General features: G+C 51.1%; 2 protein-coding genes across 7 annotated transcripts in view; both read left to right on the forward strand.

The window, feature by feature from the left end:
• The window catches only part of rabgap1l (RAB GTPase activating protein 1-like), a 128,043-nt gene that overhangs the window by 35,952 nt on the left and 72,602 nt on the right, over nt 1-19,489 (forward strand). For all 6 annotated transcript variants that reach the window (XM_061237443.1, XM_061237437.1, XM_061237439.1 and 3 more), the window contains 2 exons: nt 2,475-2,568; nt 3,948-4,098. In XM_061237443.1, the coding sequence (XP_061093427.1) occupies nt 2,475-2,568; nt 3,948-4,098 (245 nt within the window). The remainder of the gene's footprint in view (nt 1-2,474; nt 2,569-3,947; nt 4,099-19,489) is intronic.
• gpr52 (G protein-coupled receptor 52) lies at nt 12,636-15,082 on the forward strand. Its single transcript, XM_061240695.1, has one exon. The coding sequence runs from the start codon at nt 13,937-13,939 to the stop codon at nt 15,080-15,082; it is 1,146 nt and encodes a 381-aa protein (XP_061096679.1). The 5' UTR covers nt 12,636-13,936.

Consider the following 19,489-nt stretch of genomic DNA (forward strand, 5'->3'; position numbering starts at 1 on the left):
GACTTTCTTTCTGCAGAATAAGGCCTTCTGAACTTTCTGGAGATGCGGTTGTTGAGTTTTTTTTTTTTTTCGTTTTTTTTTTTTTCTCATCGTTTGGCATTTTGTTCTTTCTGATTCATGCGTTACAGTGGAACACGCATTCAGGCATGCTGAGGCTTGTTGTCTCTCTCTCTCTCTCTCTCTTCCTCCCCCTCTTTCTCTCTTTCTCTCTCTCGCACGCACACACATGCTACACACACAGGCTACACACACACACACACACACACGCATGCTCTGTACACACACACACACACGCATGCTCTGTACACACACACACACACACACACACACATGCACAAACGCACTGTACATTCACACACACTGACACACACATGCACACACGCGCACACACACACACTCATACACTCGCACATGCACTCTACACACACTCTCTCTTCACACACACACACACGCACACGCTCTACACACACACACTCACACACACACACACACTCTACACACACACACACACACACACACACACACAATCCTCCACTTCTTCTCCATTCTGAATTCCTGTCCGGGCCTCCACGTTTTCGGCCCCTGTTCGCAGCCTGTGAAATATCAGCGTTCTGCGTGTGAAGGTTACGCGCTTCGTGATCACGACCTTCAAGGGGCGTCACGACAGAGACGCGCTCGTTCTGCGTCACCTTCAGACGCGGCGCGGGGGTTTTCGGCCGCAGGGTAATGTCACACCGCGGGTGCCCTCGCCCCTCCCCGGCTCCGGCCCGATCCGGGGGGAGCGGCCCGGCTCCGCGCAGCAGGCCCAAGGAGCCTGCGGATCGATCCGGCGCCGGGATGCTAATTACAGCCCCTCACGTGTCAGACTGTAAATACTGGTGACCCAAACACAGAGCGGCGTTCTCCTGTTACGGCCGTGTTACCGAGAGCAGGTTCCTTCCCCTGGCCTGGAGTACTGTCCTCCCCATGACCTGGAGCTCGTCTTACTCCCCCTGGCCTAGACCATGTTCCCCCCTTAGCCTGGAGCATGTTCCACCCCCCCTCCCTGGAGCATGTTCCACCCTAACCTGGAGCTCATGTTCCACCCCCTGGCCAAGACCATGTCCCCCCCATAGCCTGGAGCCTCTTCCACTCCCTGCCCTGGAGCATGTTCCACCCCCTAACCTGGAGCTCATGTTCCACCCCCTGGCCAAGACCATGTTCCCCCTATAGCCTGGAGCCTCTTCCACTCCCTGCCCTATAGCATGTTCCTCCCAAACCTGGAGCATGTTCCTCCCCCTGGCCAAGACCATGTTCCCGCCCAGATGGGCTCGCCCTTCCCGGCACCGGGCCGATCCGAGAGGAACGTCCGGCTCCACACGACAGGCCCCAGGAGCCTGGGGATCGATCCGGCGCCGGGATGCTGATTACAGCCCCATACGTCTGTCCCCTGCTGCCACAAGAGAACAAGTGTGCTGGCACGAGTGGTGGCATTGGCTCAGGAGGTAGAGCAGTCGTCTGGCAGTCAGAGGATCTGCCGGTTCGATCCCGCCCCGGGTGTGTCGAAGTGTCCCTGAGCAAGACGCCAAACCCCCAGGTGTTCCTGACGAGCTGGCCGGTGCCTTGCATGGCAGCCAATCGCCGTCGGTGTGTGAGTGTGTGTATGAATGGAGGAATCAATGAATTGTACATTGCTTTGGATAAAGGTGCTATACAAATGCCAACCGTTTCCCATTTCCCGTTTACCATTTTGAGGTTTAGAGTGGAGTTTAAACTGCCGTTTGTCACGGAGTTCCCCATTGTACGCGTAATGGCCCCTTCACGTCTAAACGCTCGTGATTTGCTCGCTGAAGTTTCGCCGGGCCGCTCTGGTTGGGAACAGAAAGCACAGGAACGACACTACGCCCGCACGCCTCTCCCAGGTACTGCGTTTATGCAGAGTGAACACTCGGTGTTACCTGAGGTGTGAAACCCCGCTCACTGTGCGCGGCACTCTAAAAATACCCTCGCAATTAGCGAACTCGCAAGTGCTTTTAATACGGATGTACTGTAACTGGAAGTCGTCGGTAATTGAGTTGCATAGTTAATGGGTTTCGGGGTGTTGCTTTGTTGGGTGGGGCTCACGTGTTTGGCTTTCGGGGGAGTTTTTTTCGGGATGCTCACGGTTGATTTTGCGTTGCGGATATGCCGAATTTTGAGATCGGTGTTTGTGCAAGAATTACTGAATTCCTACACCGTCTCTGACAGTGTTCGTTCGTCTGTTTGTATGCTGTACGCTGTAAGTCATCTTTATGTTGTCCTGTAATAATAAGTATAAATAGTACATAATCAATAAATAATAAATGAATGGTGAATATGGAATGAGTAATTACAGAGTGCTGCTTTCAGCGATGTCCACCGAGGCGTGTTTTTTTAGCGCAGGGATGTTGATCGAGCGCCCCGGTCTCGCCCCGGAGCTAACCCCCCGTCTCCCTCTTCCCTTCTCCCCCCCTCAGACAGTGACAGTGAGATCTCCAGCGGGACGGGGGACGTGTCGAAGGATTGCCCCGAGAAGATTCTGGAGTCCTGGGGCGGGATCCTCACCAGATGGTGAGAGAGACGCGGCGTGCACGCTGTCAGGCCCCGCTGACTTGCAGCCGAAGTTTGGCTGCTGCTGTCTTCTTTCTGCTTTCCGACGCGTGACAGAGTGGCTGTTCATAACGAATTCATGTCAGCGGTGCCAGGTGTATAATGCTCACCTGTGATGGGTGTCTCCCCTGGGATGCAGGGGGGGGGGTGGGGGGTGGGGGTGTATCGGTTGCAAAGCTCGGGTTTACAGAACAGACTAGAAGCGAATCAACAATTCTGTAGGCACTTAAGGCTCTGCGATGAATTGGTTGAAGTACACATTAAATTCTGAGCACTTATTTGTGTATTCTTATGAATAATTTCAATTGAATGAATAAACCGCCACTGTATATGGGCTGTATTGAGGAAGAAATGTGATCATAGACCATATTAGAAACTAAACTAATATGCACAGATATCATTTAAGTTATTATTTAAAATGAGTAAACACATCATGCCATGGCTTACATGGAGTGTTAAACCAGCTCAAGACGGACGTCGAGGCGCATTTTAATGGAAATGCATTTATCTGGCACGGTTTCTGGCACTTAGCTAGTGTAATTAGCTGGAGTGTAATCTAAAGTGTACCATTAGATGGCTAGCTAGCTATATGTGGTGGATGTAGAGGTTATGCTATTACTTCTTTTCTTTGTTTTATACACGTTTTTACTCAATTTGCCGCTCTATCCCATATGAGCACTGTCTTCTGGTAACGTATGAAGAGTGTGTGTTAGTTTATATCAGGGGTGCACATCCAGGGCCGATCCACTTCAGGACTTTGTACCAACTTCTGCTCTTAATTTTTTCATTACCCAGATAATGTCCTGATCAGACATTTCTATATGCAGGAGTGAACCAGCATCATTTTTAGAGCTGGTTTACATCTTGCTGAAAAGCGAGTGTTATGAGCACTGTTTTGAGCGTTTGTGTAATGCTAACGTGGCCTCTCTCTTCTCTGGTACTGTATGAATAGTGTGCGTTAGTTTACATCAGAGGTCACCAACCCTGGTCCTGGAGAGCTACTGGGTCTGCTGGTTTTAGTTTTCACCTTAAAAATCAGCACCCTGTTGAGACCCAGGTAACCAGGTGAGGCGAGTTAGCTGTGTAATCATCTGCTCTAATTGATTAGTTAAGTGCCAACTAACTGCGAAAACCAGCAGACCCAGTAGCTCTCCAGGACCAGGGTTGGTGACCCCTGGTTTACATCGTGCAGTACAAGGGGAAAAGCGAGTGTTTACGGGCGCTGTTTTGAGCGTCTGCGTAATGCTAACGCCGCCTACCGCTAACGCCGCCTCCCCGCTAACGCTAACGCCGCCTCCCCGCTAACGCTAACGGCGCCTCTCCGCTCGCGGGTCCTGCAGGCACGGGAACCTGGCGACCCGGCCCAAGGGCCTGACGGCGCTGGTGAGGCCGGGGGTCCCCGAGGCCCTGAGGGCCGAAGTCTGGCAGCTGCTCTCCGGCTGCCACAACGACCAGGCCCTGCTGGAGCGCTACCGCATCCTCATCACCCAGGTAGGAGCCAATCGGCGGCCCCCGACACGCGTCACGTGACGGGCCTCTGCTCACGCCATTGGCCCAGAGGTTTTGGGGTGTTGGTGGGGTGGGGGGCAGAGGCTTGTGGTTTAAGATTTGTTTGGGGTGATTGTATAGGATGGGCTATTACCTAGTGGCTAAGGTCCTGGACCGTGCTAGCCTATGGCCGTGTGACTAATGTGCTTGACTGGGACCTGGAAGGTTGGCGGCCTGTAGCGTAGTGGTTAAGGTACATCACTGGGACCCGCAAGGTCGGTGGTTCAATCCCCAGTCGAGCCACAATAAGATCCGCACAGCCGTTGAGCCCTTGAGCAAGACCCTTCACCCTGCGTTGCTCCAGGGGAGGATTGTCTCCTGCTTAGTCTAATCTACTCTAAGTCGCTTTGGATAAAAGCATCAGCTATATAACTGTAATGTCATGTATAGCAGTACTGCTTTCTCATGGGGGTTTGTTTGGGGCTGGGTGCTGAAACGTCTCGTTCGTGTCACGCTGTTCCTCAGCCTACCGACTGAGCTGTGGAACATCTGTATTCCTTAGGTCGTGCGATGCGCCGTCTCGTATCTGTGGCTTTGTAGGCAGTTTTTTCCCCGCACTGTTGTGTTTTCTGTTCTTCTGTCGTGGCAACGCAGAGAGTCTCCTCTCCTGACTGGCGTGCTTACTGTACGGGGAATCCAAACGCGATTTCCACGACTGGCGGAGCGGAGATATTTATAGCCGCGGTGTACGATGCGGTTAGCTGCCACAGCGCACGCCTGACGTGCATGGCGATGTTTGTGTTTTCTATGTTGTTTGTGTCTGGTTGAGTGTTTTGCGTCCGTGCGCGACGTCTCGTTCTCCTTCTCGAGATGCCCGGGCGGTTTGCTTTCCAGCTGTTTTGTTTTTTTTCTTCTTCTTCCTCTTCTTCTTCTCTTTTTTGGTCTCGGGATTCGGTTACCGCAGTTCCGCACAGTCTCAACGTTTTTTTTTTTTGTCGTTTTTTTTTTAACATTGTAGTCGGAGCGCGGGGTTATTCCCGTGCGGAACGGAACATGTTTCCCACAGAACGGGCGTGTGAGGTGACCTCGGCGTGGAAAGGGGTCGGCGCGCTGCGTTCCCGTGGGGCCCAGTGACAACCCTCTGCGGCGGGGAGTGCCTGAGAGCGAGAGCGGGCTAGCGGGCTAGCGGGCTGGGTCAGACTGTAGCGTAGTGGTTAAGATAAAGGACTGGGACGCGCAAGGTCGGCGGTTCTAATCCCGGTGTAGCCACAATAAGATCCGCACAGCCGTTGGGCCCTTGACCCTGCATTGTTCCCAGGGGGAAGATTGTCTCCTGCTTAGTCTAATCAACTAATCAATTCTGGCGAAAGAGCGTCTGCCAAATGCCATTAATGTAATGTAATGCAATGTAGCGCAGAGCGCTAACAAACGTAGCGCCTGTGTGCTAACGAGGGCCACTGAGTCACAGTGTTAGCGAGTGCTAATGAGCGTTAGCGGGCGTTAGCGAGAGGTTGGACATTGAGAATGGTGGAGTGGTAGAGTAGATTGCGGTGGATTGTGAGTGGCATGGTGTTACGGTGAGTGGTAAAAAGAGGTGGCAGTGAATGATGTATAGATCTAGTAGGTTGCAGTGGTGGTGGAGTGGCCATGTAAATAAGCTGTAGATAGTGGCAGAGAGTGATCATGTAGTTTCATTAATTCAGTCATTTGACAGACGCTTTTAGCCAAAGCTAATTTTTCTACTCGCCTGTTAAAAGGTATGAAGAGAGAGAGGGCTCTTTCTCTCTCTGTTAGAGAGTGGTAGACCGTGGCAGTAGGCTGGATATCAGTGACCTTCACTCCTGGTGCTGGAGAGCCGCAGGGTGCGCTGGCTTTCGTTGTTTCTCAGCACTTAATTGATCGATGAAAGCAATTGATTACACAGTAAACTCACCTCACCTGGTTTCTTGGGTCTGACAAAAAGGCAGCAGACCCTGCGGCTCTCCAGGACCAGGTAGTGAAGATCACCGTTATACAGCATATGGCTGTCCAGTTATGAGTGTAAGAGAGTGGTAGTCAGTGGGTCAGAGTGGTAGAGAGCTGTAGAAAGCTGAAGAGTGCTTGTGTTGAACTCCCCGCCCACAGTGACTGACAGTGCCAGGGCCTCTCCTGACCACCGGTGAGAATGGTGGAGTCGGGTTACTGGCACAAAATGGCGGCAGGGTACACCGCCGGGGTCGCAGAGCTGAAGAAAGAACGGTAACTGTTGAAAGCGGCGGCTCTGCTGAGCGGACCCAGCCTGAGCTGTGGCTCGCAGTCTCGTCCTTTGTGTCGTCTGCTCGTCTTCTTAAAAATTCCTGCTCCAGCGGCGGCCGTTATTAACGTGATAATTGTCATATACGGTGTGCCATTGTTGCGGTAAATGCGGCGCGAAACATTTTTTTTCGTGTGAGTATCGTGCGGTTCCACTGTCATGCTAATGTCGTTGCAGCGGTGACGGGTTTCGTTCAAGGTGATTTTACAAGGTTAACGAGACCGGGGTTTATTTATTTTTTTCGTTTTTCGTGCGCTGCCTATGGTGCGGTTCCCGGAGTGGCGGTGCTTGAAACACAAGGCCGTGATCGATAGCGGAACGAGCGGGGGAAGAACGCGGCCGTGAACGGAACCGTTCTGCTGCCTGCACGGGGGTCCACTGGGGCTGCGCCATACAGCCTGTGTTTATCGCCGGGAACATGCGAGAAACGCAGGCGCGATGAAGGCTATTTCGTGAAGTGTTGCTCTGTTAAATTGATTGACTGTTTGTGTGCAATTTGTTCAATAAAAAGCATGTTGAAAAAAAAAAAAATGCAGAAAGGCATTAGAACTGCGCTCACTTCAATATTTGTTTATCGCAAGTCATATCGTCGTCTCAATATCCAGCAACAGCTATCGCATATTTTCCTCATATCGTGCAGAGCCCTAGTTCACATCAGAGAAAAAGATAGGGAGGAAAAAAAGAAAGAGAGAGGAAGAGAGAGAGAGGAAAATAAAAATGAAAGACAGACAGGTTTTTTTCATATCTGCGGGGCGGTTCTGTAACCCACAGCTCCAGTTTTCTCTCCAGAACAGTTCTGTAACCCATAGCTCCAGTTCTCTCTTGAGTGGTTCTGTAACCCACATCTGCAGTTCTCTCTACGGAGCGGTTCTGTAACCCACAGCTCCAGTTTTCTCTCCAGAACAGTTCTGTAACCCACATCTCCAGTTCTCTCTACGGAGCGGTTCTGTAACCCACAGCTCCAGTTTTCTCTCCAGAACAGTTCTGTAACCCACATCTCCAGTTCTCTCTACGGAGCGGTTCTGTTACTCCACAGCTCCAGTTCTCTACCGCTTCCCACGTTTGTCAGAAATAGCAGCCCGTCCAGATAAGCGGCTGAATATACGCCGGGTTATGTAAGACAGGTTATGTGACACGTAACTCATTCATTAATTCCATATTTTATTCACCCCCCCCCCCCCCCCCCCCCCCGTATGGCCGTCGCCGCGGCGACGCTATTAATGACAGTGAAGGGCCCGTGGGGACGTGGGGAGAGGCGCGCTCGATGATTCCGCGTTATTAATGCCTCTGTCTCCGCTCCGCGCTGATTATTACGCTGATTGAATCCTAAATAGTGCTGCTGTCGGTGGCAGGGGGGATATTGACACTGTAAATCAGCGCCCGTTTCTCTCCTCTTTTTATTTTTATTTTTTTTAAATGTTCTTTTCTCGGTTAAAATGCGTGTGCGCAAGCGGTTCCCCCCCGCGACGACGCGGGCAGTTGTGTCGCGAGCCAAACGCACGGGCTGAGACAGGGAGAGCCCTGTTCTGGTTTGGAGGGCTGTTGGAGTACGCGGAGCTAATGTGGGTCTATGTCTGTGTGGGCCTGGTGTGTGGGTCTCTGTGTGTATGTGTGTGTGTGTGCGTGCATACGTGTGCGTGTGTTTAGGTAGCCATGTCAGTGGCATGTGCTGGTCACAGACCCGATCCATATGCAGGACTGTGGTGGAGAGGGAGAGGGAGAGTGAGAGAGAGAGAGAAAGAGAGGGAGGGAGGGATTGCTTTGCCTTGCACACCATGTGGATGGTGAGCTAAAAGGAGGATCTCTCTTTCCTACTCTCTCTGAAAGTACAGATGTCGTCCGTCCCCCCCACCCCCCCACAGGTCATGGGCACGGGATGCACTGCTGGGTTGCAGGAAAAAACAAGAAAAAAAGGAAAGAGGGGAAAAATGCACTCGTGAGACGCTTTTACTGGAAGGAATGGGGAATCTCACGCGCTCACGGCCTTGTTTGTTCTCACGGTGGTCCTGAGTCGTGTGGCAGTGCCGTGCCTGGGGGCGAGTCGGCTCTCTGTAAGTGTTCTAGAACTCCACTGCCGCCAGTTAGCAGCGGTGATTGTGACATCAGCGTTAGAATGTTCAGTTCAGAACGTCGTAACCTCATTAGAGTGTTCTCAACTAAACATTCTAATCTAGTTGTGTTTTTTGTCACCCGCTGGCCTGTCAGTTAAAATCTTTATTTTTATTTTTTTCGGTTTTCGTCAAAACGGAAATAAAAACTGTGATTGTTTTTCCGTCCGTTCTTTGTTTCTCCGATGAGGGAAACAGGGAGGACAGGTGAGACATCGGTCACCTTGTTAAGTCAACCTTAATTAACGTGGCCATGTTTAATGTTGCATGCTGGGGAATCAGCTTTCACCGAGTCCATCAACCATTCATGCTAATGTGGAACAACTTTAACCGCTTCTCAGTTGTGCTTTTTTTCTTCTTCTTTTTTTAAAATTCATTTTGGGTCTGGCTGCTCAGCTGACTGTGTCAGATTGTCAGCGTGTGAATTAGCCATTGGCCTAAAAATTCAGGCACTATAGTGGGTAAAACTCCATAATTTTGTTATACCCGGTGTATAAATATCCTATGTGTGCGTAATAAGGACTCTGTGACTCAACGGAGGAAACATCGGTCTTAAACTTGCGTTAATGTTTAAAACATTAAAGTTTGTTGCATTAAGCCGTGTGTTTTGCTCTGAGCCTCTCGTGCTCCAGCTCCTTATTTGGGGCTAGTCTCTGAAGTTGTGTGGGTCAGGAGTCCTTACCTTATTGTCCTGCCTCTTGAGCTCCTTATTGTCCTAGTGCTGTGTAGGTAACCGGCTTGAAGTGGGGCTCTCCGTATCTTTTTGCATCCTACTCGTCTTTGGTAAAATCTGCTTAAATCTCTCAGTTTGGGCCTTGATAAAAGGGCCCGTCTTTAACACCAAGCCCATGGCACTTTTGTGAAGTGCTTGTGGTCTGAGCCGCCATCTTCTCTGCGGCTTCAAGGAGTGCCTTGGGGCCGATCTCGGCTGTCGATCACAATCCCAGTCCTCCCAGTCCACCGGCAGTGCTGGGACGGGCTGTGTGGGCCGGGAGGGCACTCGGGTTCAGAGCCGTGCGTCTTAATGTGGCTGTCGTGATATAGAGAGTTCCCATCGGCGCACACGCCGCGGTGGGCCTCCGTCAGTATTCTCCTCTCGAAACGATCCACGGAACGGAGAGAAAATAAACACAATAAAATGCTTTTTTCTCCCCGTCTGAGGGCTGAGCGGTTCTCCCCCAATTTGATTCTGAATGCCGAAGAAGTTTCTTCACACTGATTATAAAATATCTCCTTGCTCTGTTAAAAAAAACTAATGTATATAGAGGTTCTCACTTTATTTAAAATCAGTGTATTTTCTAAATGCGATCGGCTTAATGTCGACACAGAAATGACATGCTGCATTCACAGACCTGCACTGAAAGCCCTTCTGGAAATGTGTGGCGAGCATCATGATAATTCTTTTCCTCAAACCTAGAAGCAAGGCTTGCAGTCGGCTCCACATGAGTGTCTATTTTGAGTTTCACTGTTGTGGTTATTTGCACATTCTCTTGTCATTCGCTGTACTGCAAGTCAGCTGAATGCGCTATTTCTGGCCTTTAGTACTACTTAGTGCCCTTAGAAGTAGAAACGCTGGCGGATTGTTGCATTCCAGTGATAAAATGCGTAGCCTTTATATTATACATGTTAATAGTGTCAATAGCGATGTGTGCGTTGAGCTGTTGGGCGTGTGTGTACAAAAACACATGCACACACACACACACACACAGTTCCCGCCCCCAGGCCCTTCCAAACACATGCACACATCGCACACACACACACACACGTGCTCACACACGCACGCTCTCCCACACCCATACTCTGCCCCCAAGCCACACACACACACACACACACACACGCACGCATGCACACATACACACACACAGTTCCCGCCCCCAGGCCCTTCCAAACACAGGCACACATCGCACACACACACACACACACACACACACACACACACACACACACACACGCGCACACACACGCAGACTTTGAGGTATGGCCACAGAGCATCAGCATTGCCGGGGGCTCGGCCCTTGTCTAAACACACAGGGACAAAGGGAGGTAGAACGCCTTGTCTGGCTGTCCCGGCGCACAATCAGAGTATCCCAAGATGGAGGGCAGAGGCGGTGACAGATCAAAGGGCTTTATTATCATTGTTTTCCTCGTCTCTCTTTTCTTTTTCGCGATGAATTATTAACCGCGCCTCGTGGCTGCGACTGTCTCTCGGCTGCCGTGGCGATGGGGCAGAGAACAGTCGCGCACGAAACCGAGAGGTCCTGCTGCTCCCTCTATCCCCGCCCCACCCCCCCCTCCGCCCAGCCCCGCTCCTGCCACAATTAGCTTTCCGCCGTCTTTTTCGTGGCCCTCTCCCGCCCGCCTCCGAAAGGGGGGGGGGGAACGCCGTAGATCTCATTGTTGGTATGAGCTTAAATAGAAGTCTTAACAAAGTAAGATCTTTTTTTTTTTTGGCGCTGTGAAATAAGAGCAGCAGGAGTGGATGGAGAGCTCTCGGACAGGATGCAAAATTGAGCGTGAAATGAGAACGTCAGCGAAGCGTTCTCTCTTTCGTCCCAGAAACCCCCCCCCCCCCCAGCTCCCAGCGGCCCCCCCTCCCCCCCAGCTACTCTAATTTGCTCCTGTTTGTTGCGCTTTGTCCACTGTGGGTGAGGGAGGGTCCCAACCAACTGAAATGCCTGGCAACTGTAACCAAGGGGCAGACAAGACAGAGCTGTGCTTGGTCATTGAGTCTGTGCGACTTGTCTGGGGGCAGAGATAGAGGGGGAGAGAGTGTGTGTGTGTGTGTGTGTGTGAGGAAGAGAGCGAGAGAAAGGGGAAGAGTGTGTGTTAGAGAGGGAGAAAGGGAAAGAGAGAGAAAGAGGGGGGTGTTCGAGAGAGAAAGAGAGGGGGAGAGCGTGTATGTAAGAGAGAGAAAGAGAGGGGAAGAGTGTGTATTAGAGAGGGAGAAAAGGAAAGAGAGTGTGAGAGAGAGAAAGAGGGGGGGTGTTAGAGAGAAAGAGGGGGGAGTGTGTGAGACTGAGAGAAAGAGGGAGGGAGAGGGAGAGAGTAAAAGGGGGAGGGGACAGAGGAGGAAAAAAAGGCGAGTTTTGAATAGGGAATTTTCTCCCGTTTCAGTTTTAAGAAGAGATGCGAGGGGTGTGAGCGAAGGAGAGAGGTGGGGAACTGCGAGAGGGAAGAGAGCGGGATGTGGTGAAGCCGAGAGAGAGAGAGAGAGAGAGAGAGAGAGGACCTCAGGTGCGGGCGAAACGAGAGGGCGGGAGAGCGAGAGAGGAGGCGAGCGAGTGTGTGAGCGAGAGAGAGAGTGTGAGAGAGAGAGCGAGAGAGAGAGGAAAAGGGAACTGTAAGCTAGCGAGAGCATCTCCTTCCCACTGCACCAGCGGTGAGGGACGGCTCCTCTTCCCAGCGCTTAGCCTCTATGAAAAGGGTATTGTCTTTATTCTAATCAGCGTGTCGCCAACTCTCTTCTCCTCTACCGTTCGCTGCCTCGCTCTCTTTCAAGCCTCATCAGCTCTCCGGGGGGGGGGAGGGGAGGGGAGGGGGTGTGTGTGTGTGTGTAGGACGTGTTTTAATTGATTTATTTTGAATGCGAATCGGCACACGCCGGTCGGTGTGCGGTGCAGCTTGTCGAGAGGGGAGCCCTTTAGAAGAACGCTCGGGGGGGAAAAGAAGAGACGCCGGTCGCAGAGACGGACCGGGACCCGGATTCTCTCGCCGTACCGTACCGGAGTTTTTTATATCCTCGCTTGCAGTCGGAGGTGTCGTTTCAGCGGGGAGACGTACAGTATTGACAGAGCGAAAGAAGAAAGAGCAAAAAAAAAAAACTCGAAAGGGGGAGACAGCCCGGCCTCTCGCGAACAAAAGCCGACTTTGACTGGAGCCGGGTATGTATAAGTAATAACAATAATAATTTCAAAAAAAAAAAAAAAAAAGAAAAACAAACGCCGTGGTGAAGGAGTGGCGGATATGTGTGTTTTTCACCCTTGGCTGTCGGGAAAGCATCGCAGGCGAGACGGAACATAAACAAGTTTATGTCATAAACAAACGAGCGGGACGGAAACAGGGGGAAAACGCAAAACGCCGCCGGCGTCCTCCCCGTCCCGGATTCCTCGGAAAGGATCGCCAGGGAGTTTCCTCATCTGCCGCTTTACAAACACCGGAGCGGAGGAGGAGTACGTGGGCTCTGAAAAAGTGTGGCCCTTCCTTTTTTTTTTTTGTATTTCTCCACCCCTCAAAGCATGACACGGCTTTTCCGCCGTTACAATCCGCAAGAAGAAAGTTCGCCGAAAGCGAAGGGGAGTTGGAATCGAGAGACGTGAAGAACCGCCGCTGTGGCGCGAGACGTAGACCGGGCCTCGGAAGTCCTGTCGGTCGGTGTCGTTTTCGTCTCCGGCTCTGGCCGGGTGAAGATAAATAAATAAAAAAACGCAGTCTCTGAGAGGGCGCTTTGACATCTCCTCCCCGCAGAGTGCTCGGCGTTTATCTAGTGCGTCTGTGTTTTTATTGGGACAATGGACCGGGCACGGGGGGTCCAGACGGCGACCGGGACTCCTTGCTTTTTGAGCCGGGGATTAAAAAGAAGTGGATGCACTCGGCAAGGCTGAGGGGATTGCTCAACCTGGAGGAATTTTGGACAGAGTCCACATGTGGTATGATAAGTCGTAGACGTATCGTAAACACAAATACATTTATCCAGGAGAATTCCTCTAGAATTTAGTCTCGACTGCAAAGATGTTGAACTGTTCTTAGAAATTTGCGATGAATGCTTTGCTTTGAATGCTTTGATGCGTGCATTAGAACTTACATTTTCCTAATTTTCCTAACGTTTCCCCACGGAAGATTAATCTTCCAGGCTCCCTGTCGCGTGTAATCTCTTCCAGTAGGGACTGCAGGAAAGTCATCTCCTTGGATCTTGTTGCTTTTTTTTTTCCTCACATATTTGCCCGGAGGTGTTTCTGTGTCCCTGGATCGTTTCCCTGACAGGATTTCACAAACCCAAGACCAGGAGGACCGCGCTTGCACAAATCATTACTGACGGAAAGAGTACAGCCAGAGACTACAGGGAAGTGCTGGGAGATGGCTCTGCCGGCCTGTCATTGGCAGACGCGCATTTTAATTTTGCGATTTTCTTTTTAGTGCAGTTGTCCCGTCTCGTCTGCCGAGACGATGTCTGTGCCCGTTGACCTCCGTCCTGCTTTGCCCAGCTGCATCCCAGTATGACTGGCTGGAGGGGGCTGGCAGTGGCCTTTTCCTTTTGTGGCTGTACGGTTTTTTTGTTGACAGACCTTTTACCAAGACGTGAGGGAACAATGAGAGCCACTGACGGGGCTGAATTTACCCAACGGCGTCGGGGACAGCCAGAAACGTACGGCCCCCGTTGACGAAACCGTCCTTGTTGTACTTTGACTTACCCGAGCCGGCCCCGAAACCGGACCCCGCGACCATGAACCAGTCGGGACTGGGTGAGCTGGCGCCCACCTTCACCTCGGCTGCGAACAACGGCAGCCTCGGCGGCGGCCCCGTGAGCGTCTCCCTGAACCACTCCTGCCCCCTGGGGTGGCGGCACAACGACGGCGCGGAGGCCTGCGTCCTGGAGACGGCGGTCATCGTCCTCCTGACCGCGCTCATCATCGCCGGCAACCTGACGGTGATCTTCGTGTTCCACTGCGCGCCCCTCCTGCACCACTACACCACCAGCTACTTCATCCAGACCATGGCCTACGCCGACCTCCTGGTGGGCCTGAGCTGCCTGGTGCCCGCGCTCTCCCTCCTGCACTACCCGTCGGGCGTCCAGGAGCCCGTCACCTGCCAGGTGTTCAGCTACGTCATCTCCGTGCTCAAGAGCGTCTCCATGGCCTGCCTGGCCTGCATCAGCGTGGACCGCTACCTGGCCATCACCAAGCCGCTGTCCTACAACCAGCTGGTGACGCCGTGCCGTCTCCGCTGCTGCATCGTCCTGATCTGGGTCTACTCCTGCGCGGTCTTCCTGCCGTCCTTCTTCGGCTGGGGCAAGCCGGGCTACCACGGGGACATCTTCGAGTGGTGCGCCCGCTCCTGGCCCACCTCGGCGCTGTTCACCGGCTTCGTGGTGTGCCTGCTGTACGCCCCCGCCGCCCTGGTGGTGTGCTTCACCTACTTCCACATCTTCCGCATCTGCCAGCAGCACAACCGCGAGATCAGCGAACGCCGGGCCCGCTTCCCCAGCCAGGAGATGGAGGCCGGGGACGGCGGGGGCGGCGGGGGCGGCCACCACGCGGGCCACGGCCCCGACCGGCGCTACGCCATGGTCCTCTTCCGCATCACCAGCGTCTTCTACATGCTGTGGCTGCCCTACATCATCTACTTCCTGCTGGAGAGCTCGCACGTGCTGGACAGCCCCGCCCTGTCCTTCGTCACCACGTGGCTGGCCATCAGCAACAGCTTCTGCAACTGCGTCATCTACAGCCTGTCCAACAGCGTGTTCCGGCTGGGCATGCGGCGGCTCTCCCAGACGCTGTGCTCCTCCTGCTCCTTCGGCGCCTGTGCCGCCTCGGACAAGGACTTCGGTGACCCCAAACCGCGAAAGAGGGCCAACTCTTGCTCCATTTGAGAAGTGTGTGTGTGTGTGGGGGGGGGAGAGAGAGATGAAAGGGGGGGGGGGTGGAAGGAAAAAAAACAAACTTCCCTCCCTCAATTGATCTGAAAGGAAAGCAGTGAAAAGGGAAAAAGCTACTATGTGTAGTTAGGGCTGTCCCAAAGAGAGGCGGGGGGTGTTCTTCCTCCTCCGGAAAGGTTTGTGAGATATCCTGAACGGAGCCTTTAAGCTGGGGCGTCTTAGCCCGCCGCGTTAACGGAATTATAGCACATTCCTTGAAAAGAGCTGTAATGTCGAGGAGGAGTGCAGGGAAAGGCAGCTGTGGGAAGTGGGAACGCTTCAAAGCGGGCTTGTTTCTAAAGATTTTTGTTTTTTTTCCCCCCTCACAAGGCTAATACTGACTCATTTGCACAACTAATAGCTGTGTGCAGTGCCACAGATAGCCCCCGTTGGACTAGCAGGAAGGGGGGGGGATTGTGTATTCTCCCTGCTCCACACATAACTCACATTTCTAATCAATCGTCAGAGCTTGTTATCTGGCAGTCATGCGTTCAGATGGATGTGTACCGTCGCCCGTGGATAGGCCACGTGAGGCAAAGCCGCAGTGTGGAGGTTTCGGTAAATCTGCGGGGGGACAGAAGGCTCGGGCCTTCTGTCGCGCAGACCGCGAGCCTGTTTGTGGCGTAACGGCGGCACACACACGCGCGCCACGGCTCGCCGAAAGGGGGACGCACACGCGGGGCCGAGTCGGTAGGTTAGCGTACACTCAGCACTCGGTGTGATTTACATCGTTGGGGGCAGAAAACGAGGCAATAAAAAACGCACTGAATCTCAGCCTCTCGGTTGGCTCTCCGGTGGTTTTTTAAACCACCCCGCCGACTGTTTGAGGAGCACAGAGACTTAACGCAGAGCGGGGTCTATCCTTTTGCGAACGAGCTCCCGCCTCGACAGTGCACCGCGAGGCTGGAGATGGCTGCAGGAGTCCCCCTTAGTCACAAAACGACTCCTTGTTAGGTGACTCCTTATTGAAGGACCGTAGCTGTCGGCTGGATATTCATACAAATCTAAAATTCCCGGTGGCTCACGGCGTTTGGGGATAAGCGGTATAATCGCGTCGAGGCTCGAAGGGTTTGGGTCAGCCGCGTGAGAGGGGAGAGAGGATGCGTCGTGTTTAAATATTCCTCTTTCCTGTGAACCGGCCCCAGCTGGCAGTCTTGAGAATTTGAGAAGTTGAGAAGCCTGGAAAAAGACACGAGCCGGGAATTGATTGATGCTTTCTATATTGGACGAGAGCAGTGTCCACAGGGCCCAGCTGGGGTTGCCGTGGCGGCCGAACAAGCCGGCACGGGATTGGATCCTCGGATGAGCTTTTCCCGCTCGGATTTTCACTTGGCTGCTTGCAGGTGCACCCTTTCCCAACCCCCCCCCTCCCCCCTCCCCCCTCCCCCGTCTCTCGACGTGGACCTGGGCCAGCCGATTGTCACGACGGGAATCGACTTCAATCGGCAATCGGCTGGGGCCTCAGAAACCTTGTGCCCTTTGTGTCTTTAATGTGTGTTGGAGAGACAGGCTAAAGGGAGGGGTGGAGGGGGGGTAAGTGCAATCGCTATAAGGTTGACCACTGAAGTGGACAGAGCATCACGGAGCGCAGTAGCCCCACGCCTACCCTCGTCTATAAGCGAAAGGCGGGGCGCAGAGAAACGGCCTAAAAACGCACAATTTCGCCGACGCCTGGAGTTATCGAGGGGTTCCCCTTCGGTCCTCCCGGCGTGTCTTTAGAGCTGAAGGCCTGAACTGTGTCGGTGAACATGAGAGAGCTCAGAGATCGCTGAACACGTCGTGTTGACGTCCGCGTGGCCCCCGCCCTTCCCATAGGCAGCTCACGCTCACGTCCTTCAGAAGGTTTCCACACTTTGTTCAGACTCATCTTAGCATCACGGACCTGTTGGGTCTGAGGCTAATATTTATTTTTTAATTTACACCGATCGGAAGATGGAAATTCAAGATTTTGGGATATCCTCGTCCTCCTCATTTTCAAATTATTTTTTCTGGAGGAAATGAATTTCGAGATTGTGGAAAGCAAGCTTTATGAATGCATTGAATTCAAAGAACATCAGTCTTCATTCCATTCAAGTTTATTTTTTATTTTTATCTTGTTGTATATCTTTTGTATGATTGATCTTTGATTTAGTTTTTTAAAGTGAAGCCAAATGAGAACCACCTCTGAATAATTTCCTTAATCTGACGTTTTGAACTTTGTGCTGATGGCAGGGTACTATACGAGTGGAGGAAAAACCAAAAAGAAAGAAAGGAAACTATCAAGTTTGTACCAAGCAGTTCGAAGCGGTGACCTGTATTCAGTCAACTTTTATCCTTTACTTTATCTCACAGTTAAATGTGTTTGTTTTCCCGCTCACAGACCATGTTTGTGAAGAGAAAGCGTTTCACTTGAATTGCGCAAAGCAAAGTTAAAGACAAGTGTTGATTGACTTCAGGCCGGTGTGAGTCCCTAACCCTGAAGGCCAGTTTGTAGTTAGGCGATGTAATGTTCGGCCAACGTTGTCACCAACATTCTATTATCACTTGACTTTGCGAATCGCACGTCGTGACTAGCTGTGCCATTGCATAGCTCAAGGCATGGAGGCTAGTTGATGACACTTTGCTAAAGATGACTACAGATGAGAATGTTATATAATAAGGTTGTCATGATAACTGTGCCAGTTATGGTCTCAAATACAATTTATGTCTCCGTGATAGGCACAAAGATGATGGTGACTACATCAAATTGTACGTCGTTTGAGTATAAACTAAAAGTCCTTGCGACCAGCTATGAAATGGGAGAATCGCCGAACTATAAACTGGCCTTTATCCCCCAGTGGAGTCCTCTGCTTGCTGCTGTAAATCTCCTGTCCTGTCTGGAAATTCGGAAATAATGGATCGGGTGCGCAAAACTGGTGAAATCGTCTGGTCGTGAGTCTACCTCAGGGATCATCAAATCTGGCCCTCAAATACAAGTCCAGCCCTGGTTTTCTTTTCTCCCAGGTAAATCGCTGGATAATTAGCGGTACTTATTGACCCGACTCTTCACGGCTGTCTCCCAGGTGAAGAAAGTGGGAAAGCCAGCAGTTTGAGGACTGCGATTCGATGATCTCTGGGTCTACCTAAAGAAACCCACAAAGTGGGGTTCATATTTACTGTACTGTGAAGTGCTATGAAAGGCTTTTTTTTTTAATCTTCGTTTTCTATCTTTGGTTAAAGAAGATTTTAGGCAAAAAAAGAAGAAGAAAATAGCATATCCTTTCTATGACTATCATGGAGTTCATCTGTACGCAGAGGCATAAGCCTTCGTTTCTTAATGTGTCGGGTTGACCTTCAGCTTATCAGACGGTAAATACGGACTCCTGCAGTCTCCCTCAGGATTCCTGAGTCTCGTATGACTGAAAAATGTCAAGGTATGCTTATTTGTAGTTCTTCCTTTTATGAGCGATAACCGCATCATTTCGGTAATTGGTGTTGAGATTCCGCAGAGCATTAACGAGATGTAATTATCCCTTTCCACTCTTGGAAAAGAAAAAAATGCAAAATGCAAATAAGCCGTTGGTTTTCTGTGGAGATTTTGTTACTTGTGTGTCAGCAAATGATGCAATTGGTTTATCACGTAGATGATGCTTATGAGTCTTACACAGGTGGGTTTCGGTAGATGCAGTTTTAGGGTACCTGTTTTTGTTCATGTTTTTGTTGTATTTGCTAGTCAGCGTATTCTGTTTTTTCAGTCATTCCCATTCATTTTGTTCTGTTTATTTTTGGAAGGGGTTTTCAGTCACTCTTCATTTTTTATTTTTGAGATTTCAATGACCAAATGTGTTTTTAATCACGGAAACAACTGCGGTAACGCAAAACTTAAAAAACGGCGAAGGATATCTTAAGATTCCGAGTGCCGGCGAGCGTAGTGCAATATTTTGCATTCAGATTTTTTTTTTTTTTTTTTATCCATCACTGGTTATTGTACATAGGCTTATTTATTTATTTATTTGATTACGTACATGACGATACGCCGCTTGTTAAACGGGAGTGTCTGTGTGTACCCCGTTCTTCTCCTGCTGTACAGCTCACGTGTTACGACAGAATAAACGTTGAAAAACCTCCATCGATGATGGCACATACTCGTGTGTGTTAAACTAGACTGCTGCTGTGACAAAAGTAGTAAGCTGTTTTTGATTAGGAAACTTAATATAATAATAAATTATACAGTATATATTTTTTTATTTTGAAGATTTTGTCAAAGGCTATGGTTTTTTGCTGTTGCTACCAATCATGCGAAATAAAAAAAAACGAAGAACAAATGTCTTCATTTCCTCTGTTATTTGAATCTGTTATTTGTTTATATCTCTGTGAGGGAAATGTGTGCGTGCTGTTCACATA

Source organism: Conger conger, chromosome 4 (genome assembly GCF_963514075.1).
Source record: "Conger conger chromosome 4, fConCon1.1, whole genome shotgun sequence".
Classification (NCBI taxonomy): Eukaryota; Metazoa; Chordata; class Actinopteri; order Anguilliformes; family Congridae; genus Conger; species Conger conger.

What these genes read in the sequence shown, in the direction of transcription:
- gpr52 (XM_061240695.1), top strand. Translation starts at nt 13,937, where the DNA reads ATGAACCAGTCGGGACTGGGTGAGCTGGCGCCCACCTTCACCTCGGCT.